Source organism: Eubalaena glacialis, chromosome 9, assembly GCF_028564815.1.
Source record: "Eubalaena glacialis isolate mEubGla1 chromosome 9, mEubGla1.1.hap2.+ XY, whole genome shotgun sequence".
NCBI classification, from domain to species: Eukaryota; Metazoa; Chordata; class Mammalia; order Artiodactyla; family Balaenidae; genus Eubalaena; species Eubalaena glacialis.
The window spans coordinates 24293937-24320423 of record NC_083724.1 but is presented as its reverse complement, the minus strand read 5'-3'; the positions used below and the strand labels follow the sequence as shown (position 1 = coordinate 24320423).

The window sequence follows — 26487 nt, the reverse complement described above, 5'->3', positions numbered from 1 at the left end:
TAAGATCCCACATGCTGTGCAGCCAAAAAACAACAACAACAAAAAATATAACAAAACAAAAAAAACCGTGTGAGGTAAAGAGAACTAAGGCTTAGAGTGGTGCAATAACTTGCCATGGTCATGTGGTTCTCCTGACAGTTCAGTAATAAGTTACTAACCAGCTTTGGCCAAGTCAGTTTTTTCAACTGATGGTTTAAATTCAATCTACTTCAAAAAAATCTTCTTCAAAAAAAATCTGAAGGACTCACTGGGTAGCACAGGGAACTATTCAAAACCTTGTAATAACCTGTAATGGAAAATAATCCGAAAAAGAATAACTCTGTGTGTGTGTGTGTGTGTGTGTGTGTGTGCACTCCCGAGCGTAACTGAATCACTTTGCTGTATACCTGAAACTAACACGACATTGTAAATCAACTAGACATCAATTTAAAAAAAAAAGGATTTGAAATGGGATTAGTTCCCAACTTTTCTCAGCCTCCTCATGAGGGACACTGTGGGAATTAAACCAGATTGGATGGCAAACTCAGATGCCATTAAGGGCCAGACAGGTAACATTAGTGAGTGATGTCAACCCACAAATAAAACAATAGAGAGTGGTGGAGACTGAGGCCTCAGAGCAGGTAAATCTCATGTATAAAGATAGTTGTCAGTACATAGATCTTGACAGTTGCTACCATGTAGCGTGGTGGCTACTGGGCCTAGTTTTGCCAAATCTTCTCATTTTTTTCAAGAGAAACTAGATATTTGTTTGGATGTTCACGTAAGTTCTCATGAATTTTAAATCTTGGCAACTAAATCATTTAAAGCAACAACAGAGCCTTGCAGACTCGACAAAGCATGTCTACAAGCTAGAAGGGCCGCCATTTGTAACTTCTGGACTGATGATGACCCTAAGAACCTTTCTGAACTTTCCAGAGGCTTTTCTAAAAATATTCTCCCCTATATACTTCTACTTGATTCAGGTGGGTTTTCTGAATGGCTGAGTGAGCTCCCAGGGGTCACCTGACACCACCACAGCTCCCCACCCCCGCCCCGAGGGAAGGAGAGGAGGCACTGGCAGGGCGCCTAGAACTCAGGGCGGAAATACAACATCCTGGCCGCACAGCCAGAGGAGGCCCCATACAGTGAGGGAACAGAGTGATGCTGGAAATCACATTGCCCAGAGAAGACCTCCTCCCAGACCACCAGCTTCCTGAGGGCCTGGACCGGGTCTTCCCATCTGGGTCTCCCCAGCCCAAGCACCAGTGCCTGGCACAGAGTGGAAATGCAAGGAAGGAGGTCAAGGTTGGGAGGGATGGAACCACAGTTACATTTCTGAAAAATAATAGTGGTGATGATATGGAAGACAGATCTGAGTTGGGAGACCTCTGGAAGCCTGAACTGGTGCAGTGGCAGTGAGGCTGGGGAGGGGGCGTCAGGTGGGAAAGCTTGGCAGAGCCCAGCTTCTTCATGTCTCCAAGGGCCACGCTCTCCACTGTGCCTTCAGTCCATGGCACCCTTTTCACAGCCAAGAGAGGGAAAGTCACAGCATGCCAGCTGGGTGATTGACCCTCCAAAGAGCCCAACGACCCTAAATATGTCCATGTCACTACCTGCTGTTTTAATCATTAATAGGTCAATGCATCTCCCTTGCATGGGAACTGGATCCAAGATGGTGGATTTTTATTTAATTTTTTTCACTCTCTTGCCAGTTTTATTTATTTTTTTAAAATTTTATTGAAGTATAGTTGATTTACAATGTGTTATTTAATTATTTAATTTTATATCACATGTCTAGGGGCTAAATATCAAATATCTTTCCAGCCTAGTAAAATCAGGCTGGCAAATCTAATAATTGGGATGCTGTGGAGACTATAACAGAATCCTTTATTGGACTTGGAGGGGGAGGCCCCTGAACGGTAATATCTGCAGATTAACTTGAGAGTAAACCAGGCTTTAAGCTGTTAGTTCTCTAACCTCTGAGTAGGGACCCTTGAGTTTGCTGCAAGGAGCATGGTTGCCTAAAAAGGCTTTAATTTCTGAGGACTGGCTCGGGCAGGCTAAAACAAACCATTTTCAAAATTGGCTTGGGCCTCCAGGGTCTTCTAAAACTCATTTTCCACACAACCGTGATCCTTTTTTGCCCTCATTTTCGTGCATTTGGAATCTGCCTCCCCCTTCATATACAGAAGGATGCTTAAAATGCACCTTGGAGAATCGAGCAGGAGGTGAAACACCTAGTTTCCCATCTACTCTCAGATGCTGTGACCGAGAAAGGCTCTTTTCTTCTTAAAGGGAGGTCCAAGACTCCCGAGCATACAGCAGATGGTAGCTGAAAAGTTGTTACAGCTTCACACCCAGATACACCCATGATGGGTGTGTGCATGGGTGATGCACTTGTACCTATGTGGGTCTGCAGGTGCGCACACAAGCATGCACACAGGTGTCTGTGTGTGGAAGTGTACATGTGTGTACATAAAAGTGTATGCATGTAGCGGGCATGTACGTGTGTATACCTATTGTCTCAATCTCAAGAGGGGTGTTCCTTCTTGCCTTCTAATTGTGGGTGCCTTAGTGAGCAGAAGTGATTAGCAATAGCCTAAGGTAGTGTGAGCTTTATCCACATCCCAAATCTGCTCCTTATTTGTGTGTTCTTGGGCAAATTACTTACCTCTCTAAGCTTCGTTTTTGCTGTCTAGAAAATGAAGATTAAAAATAGGGCCTACTTCATGTGGGGTTTTTGACTGTTGGTGAGATAATATATGTTAAATATAGCACAACGAAGAGCACATAACAAGAACTTAAGAAATGATAGCTGCTATTATTATTGCTGTTGTTGTTGTTGTTACTCCTTCCTACCCCATGCTTACAGGGAGAAAGTCAGCAAACTGTTTTCCAGCCCAGGGTGCTATAAGTTTCCACTTCTCTGCATGCTTGCCTCTGAGAGCACCCAAAGTTTGTCGCAGGGTTTTTGTGGGGTGTCTGAACCCAAGGTGGCGCTCTTAGGTACTAGGTGCTTTCATAGTCTTTTTTTTTTTTTTTTTAATAGTTTTATTTGTAATAACCAAAACGTGAAACAGCCCAGATGTCCTTTAATGGGTGAATGATTAAACAAACTGTGGTACGTCTATACTCTGGAATACTACTCAGGAGTAAAAATCAACAAAGTATTGATACACACAGCAACCTGGATGACTCACCAGAGGACCATGCTGAATGAATAAAACCCATTTCAAAGGTTACATAATATATGCTTTCATAGTCTTAATCCTCATCCATCTTTCTAAGGTTCTGCTGTGCAGGTCGGCCTCTGCAGAGCTAGATTGTCGTGGGATCCCACAGGACTGTGCCTTGGAGCTCTTCCTGTGTGAAAGGAGAACTGCCCCATCCTTGCTGCCACAGAGAGGCCCTATGAACCCCTAGTAAACGTTCGCTGAATTGCGCTGGGTTGGGTTCAGTGCCAGCCGTGGCTCTGTATCTCTCCGGGGACCCCCCCCCCCCACAAAGCCTTTATTTTATCTGCTCTTTGTGAGCTCGGAAACCATCTTGAATGGGAACCTCCAGGAAGAAAACTTCCCCTCAGCAAATCTTGTTTTTTTCAATATGTCCTCAAGCTTCCTGTCCCCCTATCTCTGAAAACAAAAGAAATACAAATCTTTGGGATGGTAGTAAGCTCTTTTGGGTGGCACTAAATTGTACTGGTTAGGCAGAGAGCCTCTGAAGTCAGAGTGCTTGGATTAAATCTTGGTTCCATCACTTGCTAGTTCAGTTTTAAGTTTTCTAAGCCTCAGTTTTCTCCTCTGTAAAGTGGGGATAATATTGTACCTGCCTCATGTACCTGTATTGTATGAGGATTGAATGAGATGATACCCATGAAGACCTAGTCCTTGATCCATCGTACATCCTCAGTACAGTTTAGCTGGCACGATGGGTATTATCGTGGCCATGTTGGTGGGGAGAGCAATGGAGTGGAGAGGACATGGGCACACTGGGCAAGACATTGAGGTTTTATTTTTGTGCATCTTTGAGCTCCCTAAACATCTGCCCTGAGAGGCACCCAAACAAACTTCCCTTATTCAGGGAAGTGTAGGTGGGGGAGGGGGTCCAACAGCCTCAGGGTTGAGGAAATGTATTATTTCAAGTTATTTCCAATAACTCGTCCAAATGGTGGACTTTTCTTTTTCCCCGATGAGCTCTCCTCAGGAAGAGGAGCCAAGAGAGGGAGAAATACCCCTGCCACCATTGCTTCTAGAGGCCCCAAGGCCTGGTCTTTACATCTATCCCAGGGAAGAGAAAGCTGGGGCTCAGAGGCAAGGATGAGCCACCACCTGGAGTGGGGTGAGCTGGGGTGAGGTCACATCCTGCCCTACCCCTCCAAGTGCTTGGGTGGGGCTTCCCATCCAGAGGAAGCAAGTCCCATCAGCTAGTCGTTGGGTGGGGTTTCCCAAAGCGAAGTGTTTAGAGGCAAATCATTGTTCTGAAATTCCGCTAGGTTTTAATGACCACCATGCTGAGAACTCCTCCAAGAACAAAGTGAGATTTTTCAAACCCAAAGGGAGCGAAAGGCGATTAAAAGGAAGAGAAGTATCTAGCCAAGTCTCAATTCCAAGACTTGAATGAGGAAGAGAGTTTAGACGCAGGGGGACCCAGGCCCTAACCCCTTTCTTTTCATTGTGATCAATGAAATTTTCACAGTGGGTCTATCTTTTGTCTGTAAAATGGGGTTGATATAATTTGGGCCCCAGGAAGAACCCTCGTCTAGGAAATCAGGCAATCTTGTCTCTGTCAGACCCAGCTTAGCAGCTACTTTCTGTGGGCCCTTGACACATGCTTTTGCATCTCAGGCCCTTGGTTTTCTCACTGAAACATGAAAGCCTGGGCTCCAGACTTCCTTGTAGTTCTGTGGCTGTTTCTAGGTCAATGCACCGATGAGGGCTGAGGCAGAGATGTGATGAAGAAGAGAATAGCCAGGATGGGCAAGAAGGTTGGAAGCACCTGAGAATCTCCACCAAGGTGCCAGCAAACAAAAGGTCCACTCCCAGCCATGGTCCCTCCACTGTGTCCTCCGTTCTTGCCTTTAGCCAGGCTATGTAGGGCATCATCTGGGATCTTTTCTCCCCAACCTGTTTGTGGCTCAGCTCGTCTTAAGATGGTCCATTCCAGCTGCCCAAGCAGCATGACCTTGTGAAGTGGTGAGGAATGTGACCAGGAAATGGCCATGTGGAGGCTGAGGAGCACTCATCAGATGACAGAGCCTTCTTTCCTGATAAGAAAGAAGCACAGGCAGCCTCAAGGCCCCTTCCAACTCCAGTTCAGTTAGGGAAATATTTAAGGAGCCCCCATGATGTGCCAGCCCTCACTGTGCTGACTGAGGAATGAGGTGGGCGTGGGGGTGTGGCCGGTGAAGGGACAGCCCCATCTTCAAGGTACACGGGGTCTCACCACCCAGGTGTTTTATGTCTGGTGACTGCACCTCCAGTGGTTTGATGGCAAGTATCTAGAGCCACCACCAGGTCTTGCCTGGCTCTGGGGGAAAGGACCAATCACAGTCTGTTTCTTCAGCATCTAGAGTGAATCAGCTCAAAAGTGGGACTCTTACTGTTACCAACCCAGGCCCTTGGACTCTTTCATCGATAGAAATTGATTAGAGGCCAGATGAGAATCGCAGGCCAGGCTTTATTGGGACTCATGCTGCACCAGGGAGTGAAAACAAGAAACAGGTGCCTTTGCTCGCTCCCTGAGAGGAGGTGCTTGGGTCCTTAAATAGGGTAACAACAGGGGCAGGTCCGTGGGTTGGGCAGGAGGCAAGGCTTAGGTGGTCTGCCCACCCCCGTGGTGGTGCTGTGTGCAGGGATCATGCACAGTACCCTGTGTTTGCTCCAGGCACCTCAGAAACAGCTGTTGGTTTGTGGCCTTTCTGTATCTTATTGTTCGTAATTGCCCCAACTGCACATGCATGCAGTTATTTTTCGTTGCTTATCGTTTCTTTGTATTCTGTTGCTGGAGGAGACGTCTGTCCAGGTGCAAGCACTCTGGTAAAGGGTCCCAGGCCCCAGCCTGTCTCATTACCAGCGCCTTTGTGTTTCTCTTTTCTCCTTTGAGCACTCTCTGCTCTTACCCAGGCCCCACTCTGAAGCTCCTACCCCTCGCACCTGGCTGCCTCGAACTAACGCTGCTCATTTAACAGCCACTAGGGGAGACTAACCGGGTATCAGGCCCACTCCCTGCCCACAGGTGCTTACAAGCTAGTTGATAAGGGCACTCTAAGGCAGCACGGACGAGCAAATGCCGTCAGACAGACACACTTAAGGGCTTTCCCTGCTCAGGCCCAATAAGCGTGGCTAATGATCAGGGCTGAGTTCACAGCGGAGGGAGGAGGTGGAAACGTCACTCTAGGGCTAAGACACCATCACCCTAAGGAGCTGGCGCTGGAAGGCAGGGCTGAGTCCCGGCATCATCTGTGTATTTAACTTATATGAATTCGACTGTGTATTTCTAACTAATAATGAGAGGAAGAAGAAAAATAGAAATTTTAAAACTGTCAGGGATCCTGCCTGCTATTCCAATCTATGTGCACGTCCTCTTGTGACAGACCCTCCTGGTGCTTGTCTGACAGCCATCAACCTGTCCCCTTCTTTTTTGCCTGGCGAGATCTTGTTTTGTTCCTCTGTTTATCCTCCAGGTGGCCATGTGCTCAGAGAAGGCTGAGACCCTCACCGACCCAGAGGGTAAATCTTGATTAATTAGCTCCAAGCCAATTTTGATAATTCCATTCCCTTTTTCCATGATTGGGTTAGGAATAGCCTTATGGTCTGTTTCTGACCGGTGAGACTTTGGGGGTCGGCTTGGGTGTGTGAGGAGGGTGCTTTTGTGGAAGGCATATTAACTCCTCCCTTCTTGTGCTTCTGGATGTTTCCATGACACATGGAACTGCTGTGTCCATCTTGGGACCCCAGAGGAAAGGCAAGAGCGTTGCAAAGAGGTCAGACTAAGGCCGTGAAGCCATGGAGCCATTGAATTAACCACCTCTGGTACCAAACTACCTTGGGACTTCTTGTGACATGAGCCAGTCTATCCTCTGTTGTTTAAGCCTTTATTAAATAGGCTATTGATTACCTTTGGCTAAAAGCACTCTCAATCATACACCCCAGTGGGAGGATGACAAGGGAGGTATTCATCTGCTGTTCCTGCTGTCAGCCTCAGCTCCTTCTATCTCTCATATTCTGAGCATCTTCAAACACAGAAATCCTAGTTTCAAGATGTGTATTTTTTTGTACAACATGATCCTTAGTACAAGCCAACAGCATCATCTGGTACTTAACAGGAGAAATGGTCTGTTCCAAAGCTGGAACAAAAGTGGCTCTGTTGGGCTTTCTGAAGTACGGTGCTAATTGGACAGTATGGGAGATTTAAGGAATTTTCAAGGGCAGTTTTTTTTTTTTTACATGTATCCATACACACATTTAATTTTTATTTTTATTATTTATTTATTTGTGGCTGTGTTGGGTCTTCGTTGCTGCATGCGGGCTTCTCATTGTGGTGGCTTCTCTTGTTGCGGAGCATGGGCTCTAGGCACACAGGCTTCAGTAGTTGCGGCACGCAGGCTTCAGTAGTTGTGGCTCGTGGACTCTAGAGCACAGGCTCAGTAGTTGTGGCGCATGTGATTAGTTGCTCCGCAGCATGTGGGATCCTCCCAGACCAGGACTCGAACCCGTGTCCCCTATATTGGCAGGCAGATTCTTAACCACTGCACCACCAGGGAAGTCCCTAATAATTTTTAAATATAAGTCATCTCGTGTTTATTCTGGTATTTCCAATTCATATACATGGCTTTACTGAACTTTTTCTATATTACATCTGTATCTTTTTCTACACTGAGAATCTTGATTCCCATAAGCACATGATATGACAGCTGGAATATCTCAAGGGCAGTTTTGATCATGCAGGTTTGTGCCTTTTGTCTTTAGAACCTAAATCCTTCATGAGATGCAACCGACCTGTGCAATAAGCACTGGGGCACAGTGGAATCAGAGAGTGGCCCCCAAGGAAGTAGAAAGTATGGGCGATTAGAACCTGGTTGAGGAGACGATATTTAAATGGTAGAATTTATTTAGAGGATAGATACAGATTTGTCCGATGAACTCTCTGTAATGGGAACTGGAGGTTGATGGGGATGGCGGGTCTGGAAGGGCTCCTTCCTTTCCTAAGGCTGGGCTATGTTATGCTGCTGTAATAAACAGCCCCAATCCTTTGGCTTAACATAATAAAGGTTTAGTTCTCATTCATGTTACATGGCCATTGTGGGCTGGCTGTGTCTGTGCTTTGTGTTACCCTCTCGGCTGGGCCTTAGGCCAGTAGAATTGCCACTGTCTAGAACATTGCCATTCACCGTGGTGGAGGGGAAGGGTACTCTGGAGGGTCCTGCATCAGCAGTTAAATGCTCCGGCCGGAAGTGATCAATGCTACTGCTGCCCACACTCATCAGCCAGAGCTAGTCACATGACCTCACCAACTCTAAGGAGGCCAGGAAGTGAAATCCTGTTATGTGTCCACAAGAGGAAGGAACCAGGAGCGTTTGGTGAACAGCACTAATGACCACCTCGGCCACCCACTTTGTCCAATGATCTATCTAGAATCTGTGTGGACAGATGGGCTAGAGCAAAGGTCCATTCTCTTGCACATAAGAGTCCATGCTGACTTGTCTTCCTCTCTTTCTTAATCTGCTTTCACCTCGTGACACATGGTGATTCCAGGGGCACCCTCCCGTGCAGTTCTACCCTCTCCCTCTAAGCCTTGGACCCTTAATTTTTATTTATTTTTAGTACTAGCCAGGATCAGAACTAAGGAAGTCACCCAGTGTTTCCTGGGATGCCATCAGTTGCTTCCCCACCAAGCCTCCTTAGCTTGCTCACCCTCTCCACTGTTCAGTCTAGTCCTGTCTCCCTTTGTTCAAACACACAGAACCATTTTGCCTATAGTTTACTCTGCTCAAGACCTCGTGGCTACCTGCTACCAGCTCAAACCCTCTCCCTGCTGGTCCTCAGGTATGCCCCTGGCTTCTCCAGCCAGGGTTGAGCCCAGCCTCCTTCCTTTTGCTTGCACTGCCCTGTCAACCGCACACATATTATTCCCAACAGAAATTGATAGGGAGAGTGGCCAAGCCAATCAGCAGGGTGTGCCCTGGGAACAGAGACCCAGGGATGTGGGCGCCAGGGAGCTGGAAGCTTGGGCAAAGGGACGTATTTATCTGACTGTGCAGCTAAGTAAGGAGGTGTATAAAAAGCAACAGCGACAAATTCATGGTGGATTTGATTTATTCCTGCAAGATCTTTATACAACTGTCCCTGATGGAGTATTCATAAGCATCCCTCACCTACAAGTAGACGGGTCTCAATTTTTCCACTACAGGGAAATGCAAACTTATTTTCTTCTGGGAGAGAGAAGTTATTTTTTCCTGAAGGTTTGACCCAGTCTTTTAAAAATGTAATTAAAATAGTAGTAGTATTGCTAGGGATTGTAGAAATAATATAAAATAGAGTTTCTCAAAAAACTTATAAATAAGAGGTTGAGCAAAGGGAGAAGGGGGGATATAAAAGTGGTTATTTGAAAGTACAGCAGGTAGAAATATATGTGAAATATATATATTCTATATTATATATCAAATTATATATATATATGTTGATAAAATCAACATTGAAAGTTGTTGATAAAATCCTAGCACTGACGGAATCTCAAACAAGCAATCTAAGCTACCCCCTACCCACATGTGGTGCAATCACTATTTTGGAAATGGAAGTGGCTTTTTTACATGTTTAAGCATCGTTCAATAAAGACATGTCAGTCATCTTGCATCTTCAAGTCTGCAAAATGGGAGGATCTCTTGTACATTGGTTATCAAAGAAAATTGACCCGTAGCCCTATCAGCTGTAGTGTGCGGGTCTAGTACCCTCTCCAAGAGTCTTATTATCATGTCCTTCTCAGACTCCACTTTTGCAGGGAGCTCCCATGTACAGATGGCTGCTCTCTTCTCTCTACCCTGAGGTCCAAATGTGGGACCTTATTAATTTCCAGTCAACAACACCAATAGAAGACAATGGTGTAAGACAGATCTTCTCTGAAGGTATGAGAGTAAGGAGAGAATTACATCCTGACACAGCACGATGAATAATTTAAGATTGATTTTTAAAACATCACTGTTCTCAAAAGTCCTTTTTATCACCCCCTGGGAATTTCTTACTGCCAACTCTTGTTCCAGCATTTTCCAGCTACTCTCCTTCTTCTAAATGGACCTCTTCCATTTTTCTTTTCCTTCCACGTTTTCATACTCAAATGGCTCGTAAAGTTGCTTTGTTCTCCAAAAACAGCTTTCTACCTGGAAGGAATTTTGCTTCTCTCTTTTAAAATAACATTTTTCTGTCCTCACAACTTATTATCAGGATTAATAACATTTTTAAGTTGAAATGTTATATCCATTTTCTCTCACTCTTGCCATGAATTCTGAAGTGGTTTCTTGATTGCAGGCTAAAATTCTGAGAATACATATATATTTATGTCTCATAGCTCTTTCTTATGGCCATATATCCTTTCATAAAGATAGTATTGCTTATGAAAGGAATGATTATAGCAGAGAAAAGATTCTTCCCAAAGTGGGATATAATATATAGAGAGAGATGGGAATTAATACTTGTAAATGAATTTTATGCAACAAAGGGAATTATATTTGCATAGTTAAAAATGAAATACTTTATCCAAAATGATTTTCGTTATAGATTGCATCTATTAGCTATTGTTACAATAATGTTTCTTGACAAATAATCCCCAAACTCAGTCACGTTTATTGTCATGCATATGCAGTTAGGCTAGGGGTTGGCTGATCTACACTTGGCTTAGCTGCAAGGTGTGGATTGGGTCCAAGTCTGCTCCCCATGACTCTCATTTCCTTGAAGGCCAACTGGGACATGTCCTTCTCATGCTATAGCAGAAGTGCAAGAGGGCAAACATCACCACACAAACCCATTTCAAACCTTTGCTTGCATAATATCCACTAAAATCCCATTGGTCAAAGCAAACATCAGTAGGACAGGGAAGACAGTTTCTCCCACAGTGGGAGAGAAGGGGGCCGAATATTTGCTGAACAATAATTCAAATTATTCCATAATTAAATATCATATATTTGTCCATCATGCCCAACATCTGTATGTCTCTGCCAGCCAGATCCAACAGGCACCAACAGTGGCTTAAACCAGGAGGGGCTTTAGTTAAGTGCAAGATGTGTCTGGGAAATAATCTATTCATGTGGGAGCAAAGATTTCTTTCCCAGAAACGTGCATTTAAGACAAAGCCCACAACTTCCCTGAGAGGAAATTGCAGGGCAAGTTATCAAACTTCTCTGACCCAATTTTTACAACCCAGTGAGAGACAGTTATTTGCACTTTGCAATAAATTATAGCCCATGGATCTTGAGTAATCCATTGTGCATATTTCCTGTGAAATGAGGCTCTCAAGGATTCAGAATATAAAACAAGGCAATGCAACCAGTGCTAATGTATTAACATTTAATTAATCTCATATTAGTTTATGTAAAGTGCCATGTAATTACAAACAATTGTTATAGTTTCACCACCCGATTTGTCCAGTTGATCCTTAGAAATATGCTGAAGTATCACAATCTTTCCTGGACACATCTCTGGCTTCTTGATTTAGCACAGAGGCTGGTAAAGCACGTCTCATGAGCCAAAACAGCCCAGCTCCTGTTTTTGTAAATAAAGTTTTATTGGAACCCAGCTATGTCCATTTGTTTTTATGTTATCTTGGCTGCTTTCTCTCTATAATGGCAGCTTGAGAAGCTGCAACAGAAGTGGTCTGACCTCAGAGCCTAAAATATTTACTATGTGGCAAACAGGAAAATGTGCCAGTCCTCATTTAACATAATGCTTGACAGTTGAAATTTGGAATTTGGGTGATACACACAGGTCTGGCATGAATATTGCCCTCAAGTTACCCTTAGAGAAAATTATTCAAGAAAATCAATAATGTAAATTAATATTACACAGTTATAGTCTGTTTAAGGAAACAATCTTTTCAATACTTTAAGCTATGAGCGCTCATATCCCAGTAGGCAGTTATTATACCAATTATAAAATTTGTATCTGCTTATTAAAGTGGACCCTGAGAAACTCTGCTAAGTATTACCTTCGTAGCTTTTAAGAAGATGACTTTACTTGCAATATTGTTTTTTAAAAATATACTTGTCATTACTTCAAACTTTTCACTATTATAGACCATTCCACCTCCATTCACACACATAATTGCATCTAAATTAGTGTAGTTTTACTGTATTGTGATCATGGGTATTTCCAAACACCAGCCCCTGATCTCTTTTGTTGAGGTTGGAGAGAGCAAAACCTTGTATCTTGCCAGATGTCCACACTTGGAGCCTGTCTGACAGCTTAAGAAAAAAGGAGCTAACATGCATTAAGACTTGGGGAGAAATATATATAGATTTTAAAAGTGAGTGTAAACTCTCAGTTATTTCCAGCAGCTGTGTAGAATCTAGGACAGTGAATAATCTGGGGTCATTTCTATTGGATGTTGAATTAGATTCAGATGTGCAGATTTCTGTGTTATGGGGGTCACTTTAAGCTCCGAATAAGACCTCAGTATGAAGCCTGGATTCTGGAGGAGTTCATTTTAACCTCTTCTCCACTCTGGACTAGGAATAGCACTATTTATAAAATACGAGATTTAGATAATGACTCCAAACTTGGAGATTAGATAAAAACAAGAGGTGCTGACTGACCACACTTCTGAAAGGAAGCTCTCCTGGTAACTGCCAGGCAGTTAAACGGTGGATAATCATTGGTTTCCTTTCAAGTCACATGGGCTTGGAAGCTGCGAAACAGTGAAGTATCTCTCTACACCAGCTGAACGCACTTGGCTCAAATGGCACCATTTTGATTTTTCTTTTTCAGGAGTTGGGTGGGAGAGTGTGCTGCTAACAGGAGATGAGATAACCTCGAAAGCCACAGACACGTCCAGCGCAGACATGACTGTCAAGGTAAGGCATCCTTTCTCTAGTGTGATTCTCAAAGTGCATCTCTAGAGGAAAGTGAGTGTATGGCAGATTTCTGGGGGCAAAATGAGCACTGCCCCTCACCCCAGTGGGGTTCTCTCTCTATTCACTGAAGCCTCAGTGAGCCAACCAGAATAAGATTTGCTGAAATTTGGGATCCGGATTAGGAAGCCACCTGAAAACTAGAATCCAAGACTTGTGATTTCCAATGGACCGGTTGTAGGATCTTCAGTGAATATCTACATGTAGACTGTCTGTAAGTGGTAACCCTGTGGGGACAGTGAAGCAAATATGAAAATTCTGAGCTGAGAAACCCAGGCCCCACTGTGCATTGTGAAGAAAGGTCAGAGAGGCATAAAGTAGCTTTGATCTTGACTCAAGATTTCCACTGATGTCAGCAGGAAGGCAGCACATGGCCCACTCTGCCTGGAATGCTAATGGCCAAAGGTTTACAAAATGAGTCGTCTGGAAATCAACCTAATTATCACTGTTCAAATTAAATGCATGAATTAGTAATCATTGCCTAGATTAAGGAATCTGTAGCAAAATATATCAGACATAACTACTTCCCTTATATTACTGGAATAGACACAAAGGAATGGTCCTCCTCTCTTGGAATTCTGTTTATGTTTCACTTAACAAAGGCTGGGGGTGGGAGGGCTTTCTAACATTTTTGCTTGAATGATTAGAATTTAAATAAATGCCACTTACGATGTTTTCTTGGAAAAACAAAAAGTAATGTCCTTTTTTATATTGAGATATCACTAGAGAGATTTCACTCCTGGGTTTTTTAGTAGAGGTTGTACAAAAGAATATACAGGATGAATTTATTCAAGCTCTCCTTTGTAATGTGATGGCTGAACTTGTGTTATCTGTATTAAAGATGTTAGAGAAAGCAAAGAAACATACCACAGTGAAATGTATTATAAGATGGGAAAGTAGCTTGATTGGTTAAAAGAGTCAACTAATCTAAATAATAATTATCCCGTGCTGCAAGTTTGCTTGTAATTATGTTAGCAGAATTTGCAAGACAATGATATATATTGCAATGATGTATTGGTGTTTTGCTGGCTATTCGTGCAAAGTTTGCAAAGTTTGAGAAATCTTTGGCCATGTTGGATAGAGAGGGGTGGATGCTGATAGTAGAATTTGATGGATTTTGATGTGCTATTTTGCAATCTGTCATCATTTTAAGAATTAGTTTCTGAGATGTGTTGCTAGTGTACCTGCAGAGTTTGTTATATAAAAGCAAATGGTGTATTCTGATACAAACAAGTTTTGCCTAAATCCTGTTTTATAAGGTTACTATTTAATCAGTGTGCTCCTCTTTGGCACCAGGATCTTGACTAAAGTTTTATTTGGGTCTATTCAATTTCTATGTCATTCTCAACCTCTCTTTCTGTCTTCTTTTATTGAATACCTGGGAATGTTTTATAAGAACAGAGGATTTTTAGTTCATAAGAACTGAACCCACTCAGAAGAAAGAACACTATATACTTTAAAAAGTTAAGCAAAATACAAATATATTTACTACTCCAATAAATTCCTACAAATATTATTAAGTTACTCTATTAATGCCAGTCTCTTCTCAATAAATGATTTTTGAAACCTCTAGGTGGATGTAATTTAGGGAAACGCTTCTGTTTAGATCTTTTCTGTTAGGTTTCCCAATTATGCAGCAATTATCCATTTTTTTCCTTTGGTACCGTGCTATTTCCCACCCCACACTGCTTTATGTATCCATCCTGCCCTGTGTCTATCTTAAAGTATTATTTTTTTCTGTGTCTATAAGTGCCTGATGTTCATAAATTAACTACAGATTCCTCATCATATATTCATGCCTCTACAGCTATTCCTGTTTCTAATAGCTACTTCATATATCCTTGTAATATCAGCTACTCCTGTTTTTTGCCCTGGGAAAACAAAATATTCTGTTAAAACATTAATTATAATAAAACTTGATTCATTGACATTTACTAAGGGGAATATCAGCAGAAACCACTAAAATACTTTGGTTTCCTCCCTATTACTCTTCTTGAAATAGATTTACCTTTCTTCGCGCTTAGAAATTTTCTTTCTGAAAAAGGCACATTTTTTTGTGATGTCAGTTGCCTGAATATGGTTTTGTCTACTATATGTAGCTTTTTAATACCATGTCTTATTTTGAAATGATAGTTATGCTTCTAAAAATATACATGACTCAGATGAATGAATTCATTTATAAACGAACTTCTGTCATTCTGAGGAATGTTGAACTAAGAGCATTTATGCTAAAAACACCCTCTAAATACACTGATACAGGTAGGAGTATTATGTAGGCCTGCTCAACAATTTAAAATCACTATGTAGTAGGTTGAATTGTGAATCCTTTCCTTCCCCGCAAAACCATACGTCCAAGTCCTAAACCCTGGTACCTGTGACTATGACCTTATTTGGAAAAGAGGTCTTTGCAGATGTAATTAAGAATCTTGAGGTGAGATCATCCTGGATTAACCAGGTAGGACCTAAGTCCAATGACACATGTCCTTATAAGAGACAGAAGAAGAGGTAACACAGAAATGAAGGCCACAAGAAGAGACAGAGGCAGAGGTTGGAGTTCCATATAGCCCAAGCCAAAGAACACCAGAAGCTGGAAGAGGCAAGGAAGTATTCTTCCCTAGAGACTTCAGAGGAAGCAGTGCCCTGCCAATACCTTGATTTTGGATTTCTGGCCTCTAGAATTGTGAGAGAATAAGTTTTTGTTGTTGTAAGCCACCGAGTTTGTGGTAATTTGTTACAGTAGCCCTAGGAAACCAATATGCTCGGATCTACCCAAGAATTATACCTACAGTGCCAATACCATAGAGGCTGAAAGCCAATATTACACACATCCATCACTATTTTCTTATTATACTATGCTCAGCCTTTACAAGTTGTTTTTACCTGTTCTTGTTTTGAAAGAACCATTAACCTTTTTCAGCCTGAATCACGATTCACTAGAAGAAAAGGGTAGTCATATTTGGGGATAGCTTCTATATTATATTTTAATCTGTTTTGCTGCTTGTCTAGATATTGATTTTTTTTTAAAGTATGGATCAATATTTTCTAAAACTTGCCTGACCACGAGAATCGTCTGCAGCAGTATTTAAAAATAATATAGCTTCCCAGGCTTCTCCTTTCAAAATTCAGATCCAGAAGATCTGGGTTTGAGAATTAGCATTTTTAACAAATGCTGGTGATTTTTGGGGTCAGTTTGGGAAAATGTTGTCTAGCATACCACTAAAGTAGTAAGGGGTTGGCCACAGGAACCCTACCGCTGCCCTTGGCTCTCTGGTTGTCCAGCTGGTCTGAGAAAGGACTTGGGGACTCCCTGTTCAAAACCCTTTGGTTCCATTTCTTTTGCACACTGACTAAGGCTCAGAACTGCAATTTCATTTCTAGCCCCATCTTCCACCATGTCTGTCTCTGGACCTATTTTTGCTCTCTGCACCCAGCCTACTTGTAACCAGAATGATCTTTTAAAAAGGGCAAGCCAGGGCTTCCCTGGTGGCACAGTGGTTAAGAATCCGCCTGACAATGCGGGGGACACGGGTTCAATACCTGGTCCGGGAAGATCCCACATTACGCGGAGCAACTAAGCCCGTGCGCCACAGCAACTGAGCCTGCGCTCTAGAGCCCGCGAGCCACAACTACTGAAGCCCACGCGCCCAGAGCCCATGCTCCACAAGAGAAGCCACCGCAATGAGAAGCCCGGGCACCGCAACAAGGAGTAGCCCCTGCTCGCCGCAAAGCAACGAAGACCCAACACAGCCAAAAATAAATAAATAAATAAATAAATTTATTAAGAAAAGAGAAAAGAAAGTAGCATAAGAGAGAGGCACAAGAGACAGACCCTCATGTGAGAACACAGGGAGTAAGTAGGTTTGAGGAAAGGCCAGTGATCCCTCTTAACTGCAGTCTAGACAGAGATTGTCTTAGGCAGGTGCTATGTCTTTTAAAACCCCATGGCTTTTATTCAAGGCTTCCTTCCTCTTCCTCTTCCTTCCTCTCTCTCCCAGCCCAGCTAACCCCTATTTATATTCAAGTCTTTGGCTCAAATATTAGTCCTTTCTGACCAGTATTGTCACGTGCTCTCAAAGGCCCTAGTGCTTCTCCTGCAGAGCCAGGCACGTAAATAACCATCAGCGTCCTTGCATGAGATCCGGTCTCCCCTGCGGGAATGTCGTCTCTGTGAGGACTTGCATCCCAGCTCCCGACCGAGTGTGTAGCCTGTCATGTGCAATTGTCAATTGTTGTTGCATGAACAAATATATGAAGGAAGAAATGAAGACAGTGTCTGTCTAGACTGCAGTTAAGGGGGACCGCTGGTCTTTCCTCAAACCTACTTACTCCCTGTGTTCTCACCGGAGGGTCTGTCTCTTGTGCCTCTCTTTATGCTTTCTTTTCTTTTTTCTTTCTTTTTTTTTTGAAATGTAGTTGATTTACAGTGTTGTTAGCATAAGAGAGACATGTGCAGCAAAGTGATTCAGGTATCTATATCTATATGTTCTTTTTCAGATTCTCTTCCATTATAGGTTATTACAAGATATTGAGTATAGTTCCCTGTGCTATAGGGTAGATCCTGTTGTTTATCTATTCTTTTTTTTTTTCTGTCATAGAATCTTTATTTTACATGTTTGCATCACAGCAAGAGAATCCATCCCCTACATCACCCTGAAACAAAGTGAATCAGCTATAGCTATACATATACATATATCTGTTTATCTATTCTTATGCTACTTTCCTCCGTGTTTTGTTTTTCACTTGTTAGAACCTCTAAATCACAGTTCTTTTTTTCACCATCTTTTTTTCTAAACATAATTGAGGTACATAATTTATATAACATAAAGTTCACACATTTAAGTGTACAATAATTTCTAGTAAATTTACCAACCATCACCATAATCCAGTTTAAGAACATTTTCATCACTCCAATAAGATCCCTATTATGTCCTATTAGTTTGTCTCCATTTCACCCCCAATCCCAAGCACCACTTTCTGTCTCTATAGGTTTGCCTGTTACGGACATTTAATGTAAATGGAATCATACAACGTGTGGTCTTTTGTGTCTGGCTTCTTTTGCTTAGCATGGTGTTTTTGAGATCCGTCCATGTTGTAGCCTGTATTAGTATTTCATTTCTTTTAATGCTGAGTAGTATTTCATTTCATGGATATACCAGAGTTTTGCTTTGTTTTCTAGTCCATTCACAAGTTGATGGACTTTTAGGTTGTTTCCCCTTTTTGGCTATTATGAATAATTCTGTTATGAATATTCACGCACAAGTCTTTGTGTGGACGCATGTTTTCTTTTGTCGTGGATATGAACCAGGAGTGGAATTGCTGGGTCATGTGGTAAATCTGTGTTTAACTGTTTGAAGAACTGTCAGATTGTTTTCCAAAGTAGCTGCACCATGTTACACTCCCACCAGCAGTGGATGAGGGTTCTGATTTTTCCACATCTGATCAATGCTTGCTATTGTCTGTGTTTTGATTATAACCATCCTAGTGGGTGTCAAGTGGCATTTCATTGTGCTTTAGATGTGCGTTTCCCTGTTGGCTAGTGATGCTGAGTATCTTTTCATCTGTTTATTGGTCATTTGTATGCAGTTAATTTTTCAATGGCTTGGTTTCCTTTATGTGCAAGAGGGTACAGGGTACATTCTGTTATTCTCTTACTGCAGATGTGTAGTCATTGTTTACTGAGTGAGGGACCCTCTTCTTGATGATGGGGGAAGGGGGCTCAGTTCATTTTTCCCCTTTAGGATCACTGCCATCCCCCCACCACTGCCCTGGGAGGGGGTAGGAGTGTCTCATCAATCTCTTTTCTTTCCATTTCTTCCCCTTTTCTTTCTCTCTCTCTTTTCTGTCTGATTATTTTCCCCTCACATCTCAGCTTTTTTGTTTTTTATCATTGTTATTAACCTATCAGTCTTATATTTTTTATTGTGGTAAAATATACATAACAAAAATCACACTTTTAACCATTTTTAAGTAGCATTATGTCATTCGTATTGTTCTACAGCCATTACCACCATCCATCTCCAGGACTTTTTCATTATCCCAGACTGTAACTCTGTCCCCATGAAATACTAACTCCATTCCCCTCCTCTCTTCAGCTCCTGACAACCACTTCAGCGTCACAGTTTATATGTAATAATATCTAGCTGTCTTCTCAAGGGGATTTTAAATATATCCTATTAAGAGTAAAAAGCAAGTAAGATGGCTAAACCTCAACCTAGCATTTTAATAACCTCTGGACAGGGCAAGCTAGAAAGGCAGTCATTTTACATGCATTTAAGAACTTTATATTTCCAAAATAAAGTTCCTAGGAAGCTGCTACATACTAGATCTTAAAGGAATTTGCTGGTCACAGAGCATGCTTTCTTCTGAGGAGTAAACTGCCCAGTGCTGACATCCTGGAAGTGTCTTGCCTTTATTCAGCTGGAGCCACCAACTGCACCTGTTTGGATCTGCATTGTTTTCTTGAATTGTGTTTATTTAATGACTGTACAAAACTACATCAATCTGTGTTAAAAGTACAAAGATCCATGTTAAAAGAAATATCTCTTGGTCTGAAATAATGTGATTTGGCTGCCATCTTAATCAAATATACCAACTAAGTCCCAAATGCTGTCTTTACCTTACCCTCTTGTTGTATATACAGAGACTAAAAACTAAGTATTTGCAAAAAGGAGCACAGAACATTCTAGTACACACCTTGGATTTTTTCGCAGAAAGAAGTCTTGTACTTATTTACATTGTTAAAAGATAAACTGAGCCATAGTAAGAATTTTAAGAGTGTATTTGAACAAAAACTCATTCAAATTAGGCAGCACCAAACCAGAAGTGGTTAGCAGCACTCTGCCCACAGGAGCTGGGGAGAGACTTTTACAGAGAAAAGGTGGAAGCAATGAAAGGCAAGTAATCAATTGGCTGTAACTTAAAGCCTCACTGGCTGTTTGTATTGTTTCTCCTTAGTGTTTTGATTTTGTAACCTGGAGGCAATAACAACTTAAATTTTGGTTTGCTGTTGGGGGTCTCCATGGCAGTAGAGCCACCTCTGTCTAACGACCTCCTTGTTTAGTTAATTTAACCACATATACAATATTTTTCAGTTGTGCTTAGGCAAGAAGCAGGATGGGTACCAGTTAGGCAAGTTGGGGGTTCTGGCTGTAAAACCGTTTGAAAGGGGCACATTTCCTAACCAAGGACATGAGAGAGCCACATAAAAAGAGGTTGTTGCCTCTGTATGTAAAACTTACTGCTGGGAGGGGGATTGTTCTCCTGGAATGGCAGATGTTCTCTGTTACAAAAGGGAAAAAGCATTTAGACTCTTCCGGTGGTGAATAGAGGCCACAGGTTACAGCTTTCTTTGCGAGCTGCCTTTAAAAAGCCGTTCTGCTGAGGACCTCCTGTTGCCAGCAGTGCTGACCAGTTGTCCTTTGTATTTGCCGATGACGACATAGAGGATTGTTTGTGCAGGGGCTCTGGACAAAAAGACACATTTGGGACCAGAAGTCCTTTCTACATTGGGTACATACATAAAGATTGTTCTAAATTTGCTTCCTTGCCAAAGGAACTCTTTTATGGCAGACTTTTTTAGTCCTTGAAACTATTTAGAGTGGTGGATCTCAAAGGGGGATGATAGTGGGGGGTAGGAGGCATTCCAGGACTAACTATTGGCTAAATGTTCACCATACTCTCTCTTGGAGAATCAGTGTCTTGATTTTTTTTTAATATGCATTCTGTATTATTACAAGGAATCAGATGTGAAAGGCCCTGGTGTACACTATAATATGGTGCATCAGTATTGGTTATCGTTAGTCCTATGTGTTGCTCCCTATGTGTCAAATAAAGTGAAGGTCAAATAAATGAAGTCACAATTGATAACTCTCATTATATATGTATAGATAAGGAATATTCTGGCAAATGAAAGATCTCAGGTACCTTCTTCTCTGCTGTTTTATTTATTCATCATGTCCTCCTGCTGACAATAATAGCTAATATTGATTGAGCATTTGCTATGAGCTGGGTACTGTGCTCAGCCCTTACATGTACCATTTCATATAGTCCTCAAAATGGCCCTGCAAAGGAGGAACTATTATTCACCCCATTTTACAGATGTGGTGACTGGGGCTCAGCAAAGTGAAATGAATTATCCAAGATCTCAGAGTGAGTGTTGGAACTCAGGTGAAAAGACACGTTATAACCTCTCTACATAGGGATTGATGAATGCAAATTAATTTTACTATCAGCTAAAGCAGAGTAGCTCCTAGGATGGGGCAAAAGTAGTTTTGCCAGATAAAACACTGGACACCCAGTTAGATTTGAATTTTAGATAAGCAACAAGTAATTTTTTAGTATCAGTATGTGCCAAATATTGCATGGGACATACTAAGAAATTGTTTATTTGTTACCAAAATTTAAATTTAACTGGCCATCCTATATTTTAATTTGCTAAGTCTGGCAGTCCTAGGCAGGGAGGGGTATTGCAAAGGAGGTAAAGGAAACAGCTTAATGCATTTGATTGCTGTGGTCTGAGATTATTTGTGGTTTTGTATTTCTTTCTTTACTATGACTTTATTCACTTCAGGATGACCATATATTAAGTTCATTATATTAAGCTTTAAATCAGACAGATATACAGGTTCAGTTTATACAATAAACTAATAACCTATCAATGGATCTCTCCTGATCCACTTTTTTTTTTTTCCCTAGAAATAAAGCCTTCCAAACCTGACCCATGCCAAGATCTGTACCTCACTGGTTTCTCTGTGAAGTGAAACCATGGGAAATTCTGCCCCCAGTTTGTTTGTTTCTCTTGACTTAAAACAAAACAAAACAAAACAAAAAACACGACTTTTCCTCAATCTGGGCATGTTATAATTTTTCTGCAGCCTATTCTAGGGTTTTCATTTTTAGCTGGGCTATCAATCAGTGATTTCATTTCCTGCAGAGAGTTTCATCACCCCAAGTTTTAAAATGTTGATGAAATATTCTTGTGCTTTTACCTAGTCTATGGCTTAGTAAAATTCCCCTCTCTCTGGGTGGTCACCTCCTGAAATAGATGACACCAGCCTACATATTCCCAGCAAAAGTTCTGACACATTCACAAATATTTCCTGAGTACATCAGTGCATTTCCTCCAAAGCATATTTCTAGCATTCCAGGGGTGGGAGCGACTAATGATGACAAAGCTCTAGAATAGTCTCTGTCCTGTATGTCAGAGCCCTTTCGCAGATAAGCCTGTCTTCTTATGAATGATCTGCCCAATCTAATTAGCTTTGAAGCAGGGCGTATTTGCAGTTACCAAAGTCTGACTTCTCATAAAACTAAGGCAAGCAATCCAAACGCAGAACCCACCGGCGGGAACCATCGGTCTTTGGTGCTCTTGAAAGGTTGCCAACTGGTTCCCATTAGGCGAGAGTTTGCCTATCTAGTTTATTTATGAATAAATTATCCTTAATGTCTGGGAGGGTTTGGAATGGTCACAAGTTATTCCTGAAAAACAAATTATTCACGTGGCTGTTTCCAAAAGGCTTTGTCCTGAAACAAGTCCGGTATCACAGAGGTCTCATAAATCTTTTGCATAATCCTCCGGAAGTATCTGTGGGATTCATCGGCAGAAAGATCTTGCTTCATTATACAAGCACTTAAGATAGTTTAAGTGAGCATCTAGCACTCCTCTTCATAAATTATCAATGCCTTCCTTTTCTGTGTCTTTCTTCTACCCATCCTCAGTGACCTTCCTCCTTGCTTTTTTCTGTAGCAGTGAAAACTAGTAGTTAACAGAGAAAATCTGACACACATGTAAGTTGTATATAAAAGGAGACTACGTGCTCAGGCAAGGTGATTTCTCCACTGGCTAGGAGAACAGGCTTCAAAGTGCTGAGAGATTTACACACCAGGAGTTGGGCTGTTTTGATGTCACTTGAGTTTATTACTGTTGCAACAACTGCTTCTTCCTCAGAAATGAGACAGTGGAAATGTGACATTTATTTTAGCTCAACATTATCAGGTATATTTCTAAAAAGAAAAAGGTACCGGTAGCCACAATCCCCACTCCCTCTCCCAAAGGGATCTGGGCTAGAAGGTAAGGTAATGGATCAGTCATCATATTCTCCATATGCTCAGAGACTGAGTTTTGATCTCTAATATGATGAATTTTCGAGTGAATTTCAGTTTAGAAAAATGAATGAGAATAATAGCTAACATTTGTTGAGAACTTTCCATGTGTCAGGCATTGCCCACTTGCTTAGGGTATTATATTATTTAATTCTTACACAACCCTATGAGATGGGTACCATGAGTATCTCCAACTTACAGAGGAAGAAAAGGTACAGAGACACTAAGTAACTTGTCCAAGAAACACACAGCAGAGTCTCAGAGCCCAGATCTAACCAGGCAGCCCTTGATCTTTTTTTTTTTTTTTTTCAGCCCTTGTTCTTAACTATGTCGTACTGCTTCCCCTGGTAGAACAAAATGGTGATGCTCTTATGCAAACAGATAAAGTAGGTCTCACAGCCCCTGATCAATAAGAGAGCTTTTATGTAGTTCTGTTTGCATTTGTTCTTCAAATGCAAAACTGCAGTTTACCTGGTGGGATAAGATTAGATTTTCATCCCAGAGATTTGGTTGTTTTTCAGGCTTGCCCTTGGGTTTACATCCTATCAACATTCTGATTACATTTCATTATCATTCGACTGCAGTGATTCATGAATATGATAAAAACAGACTGGCTCTTCAATAAATAAGGGAAGCTGGGCCGACAGTGAATAAATAGACCTTTCTTTGAATCTGGAGAAATTCAGCCTACGGATGTCCTGCAGTATTTATTAGGAGACCACTATACCTACCATGCCTGAGCTTGGGGCAGTTTCTTCTTTTAGTTTTTCCTAAGATATGTGTATTTCTGTTATACAGCATTTCTTAACTTTTAGGTTGAAAAAAAACCTTATTGAGTGTTATGTTGCATGTTCTTACATGTGGGGTACTATATTTAAACACGTTCAAATTCTGAGGGTGATTTTTCAAATTTATGGCAATAAATCCTTTGGAAATTTTGAAAATGAAAAGCTTAAGTTGAGAAATAGACAAACATTCATCCAGTAAGAATTATTATTTTTATTATTCTTAATGTGTTTTATATATGTTGGTTCCTACAAAGAAAATATGAAGAAAACCCAAATATGAAAAAAATTGCCAAGTTTAGCCCATGAGTGACATAGGAAAATCCCTCTTAAGAGAAAAGGCATTGCAAAAGAGGCAAAGAATCTTTTTCTTTTTCAGATAAAAATATGCATCCTGTTTCTAAGCATTTTTCATAGTATTTGACAGTTTATTAAAATAAACCTTTTTCCTCCATATGGATTTTATCAAACTTTCTTATCCTATAATAGTCTTTGACCCACCCTTCCTATTTTCTTCTTTCTCACCCTTGTTTCTTCTCTTCTTCCCTCTCTTCTTCTCTTTTTCCTTCCTCCTTTCCCTTCCTTCCTTACTTCCTTCCTCATTCCTTCCCTCCCCATTCGCTCCCTTTCTTTTTCCCAGCATTCACTAAGGGTCAGACACTATGTTATTTCACTTAACACTCACAATTTCACCGTGAAAGAGGGACCCTTGTTTTGTTTATTTGAAGAGCTCCATGCTCTGAAAAGGTGATTTTCCCAAGGTCACAAAATCTGTAAGAGTGGAGCCAGGAATCAGTCCTAGGTCTGTAATATTCCACAGCTCACAGTTTATTGCTTTCCATACAATGAGTATTTCTTTAATAAATGGGAAGTTATTTTAATTAAAATTTAATGACAGGACTGACAAAGACATATGATATTGCTTACATGTGGAACCTAAAAAAATAATACAAATGAACTTATTTACAAAACAGAAATAAATTCACAGACACAGAAAACAAACTTATGGTTACCAAAGTGGAAAGGGGGGAGGGATAAATTGGGAATCTGGGATTAACAGATACACACTACTGTATATAAAATAGATAAACAACAAGGACCTACTGTATAGCACAGGGAACTATATTCAATACCTTTTTAAATTTTTTATTTATTTTATTTTTGGCTGCGTTGGGTCTTTGTTGCTGCACTCGGGCTTTTCCCTAGTTGCCGCGAGCAGGGGCTACTCTTCGTTGCAGTGCGTGGGCTTCTCATTGCGGTGTCTTCTCGTTGTGGAGCACGGGCTCTAGGCGCGTGGGCTTCAGTAGTTGTGGCTCGCGGGCTCTAGAGCGCAGGCTCAGTAGTTGTGATGCACGCGCTTAGTTGCTCTGTGGCATGTGGGATCTTCCCGGCCAGGGCTCGAACCCGTGTCCCCTGCATTGGCAGGCGGATTCTTAACCACTGAGCCACCAGGGAAGCCCTCAATATCTCATAATAGCCTATAATGGAAAAGACTCTTTAAAAAAAATTATATATATATATATATATATATATATATATAACTGAATCACTTTGCTATATACCTGAATCATTATAAATCAACTCTACTTCAATAAAAAAAAATTAATGATAGGAAAATAGCTAAATAGCTATAATCCCCCAGGAGAAGGCATTAGTCAAGAACCCTTCTGAGCTAAGACTGATCTGGCTCTTTGGACTGGCCCCAGGGCAGTTACTAGAGCAGCAGACCAGCATAGATGAATAATAACAAATAGCTACCATCTACTGAGAATCTAAATGGTGGGTTCTTTGGTCTCTGTAAGCATTAACTCAACCAGTGCTCACCACAAACCCATGGTATAGATACTATGTAATTGTCTCCATTTTAAAGGCTAGGAAACTGAAACTGAGACACAGGGAGGTAAAGTCACCTGTGGAAGGTCCCACCCAGAATCAGTGGAGGAATGCGGATTTGGCCCCCAGAGCACACCCTCCTACCCATGACACCGGACCACCTCTCGCCTGTGATCCACACATGCTTGTCCTTTTCTCAGGTGATGCTGAGCCAGTTAACTTCACAACCAGCCATTTCCTTGGAGTTCAGATCCATAGCAAAGAAAAGGCATAGGAGTCTGCTTTCCCAATCAATAACTTTCAAGCCACACATTCTTTGTGCAAGTGACTTATCTGAAAAGAGCTATTTTTGTAATGAAGGAGTTAAAGGGAGAAGAATGCCAGAGATAATAGCAGAAAAAAAAGAAAGGCCACTTGAATTCACCCATGATAAATGTTAGAAATTTAAGGGTCAATGTGGTCCTTGCATATGAAACACTAAATTCTTCTTGGAAATCGTCTTATGGGACACTCTAGTTTGTTTAGTGTTTCAAAAGTGCAATTTTTTTACCTAAAGTTCAGGAACTACTTTACCCAATGTACTTCAAAAGTCTGTTTTGGTGAGTTGGTATTTTGTTGAAAAGAAATTTCTTAGAAAAATAATCAAATGGGGATTTTTTGAATTTAAAAAGAACA

The 26487-nt window shown here is 41.4% G+C and overlaps 1 protein-coding gene across 5 annotated transcripts in view; it reads left to right on the top strand.

Moving 5' to 3' along the window:
• The window catches only part of PALM2AKAP2 (PALM2 and AKAP2 fusion), a 478191-nt gene that overhangs the window by 329610 nt on the left and 122094 nt on the right, over positions 1–26487 (top strand). For all 5 annotated transcript variants that reach the window (XM_061200121.1, XM_061200118.1, XM_061200120.1 and 2 more), the window contains one exon: positions 12951–13036. In XM_061200121.1, the coding sequence (XP_061056104.1) occupies positions 12951–13036 (86 nt within the window). The remainder of the gene's footprint in view (positions 1–12950; positions 13037–26487) is intronic.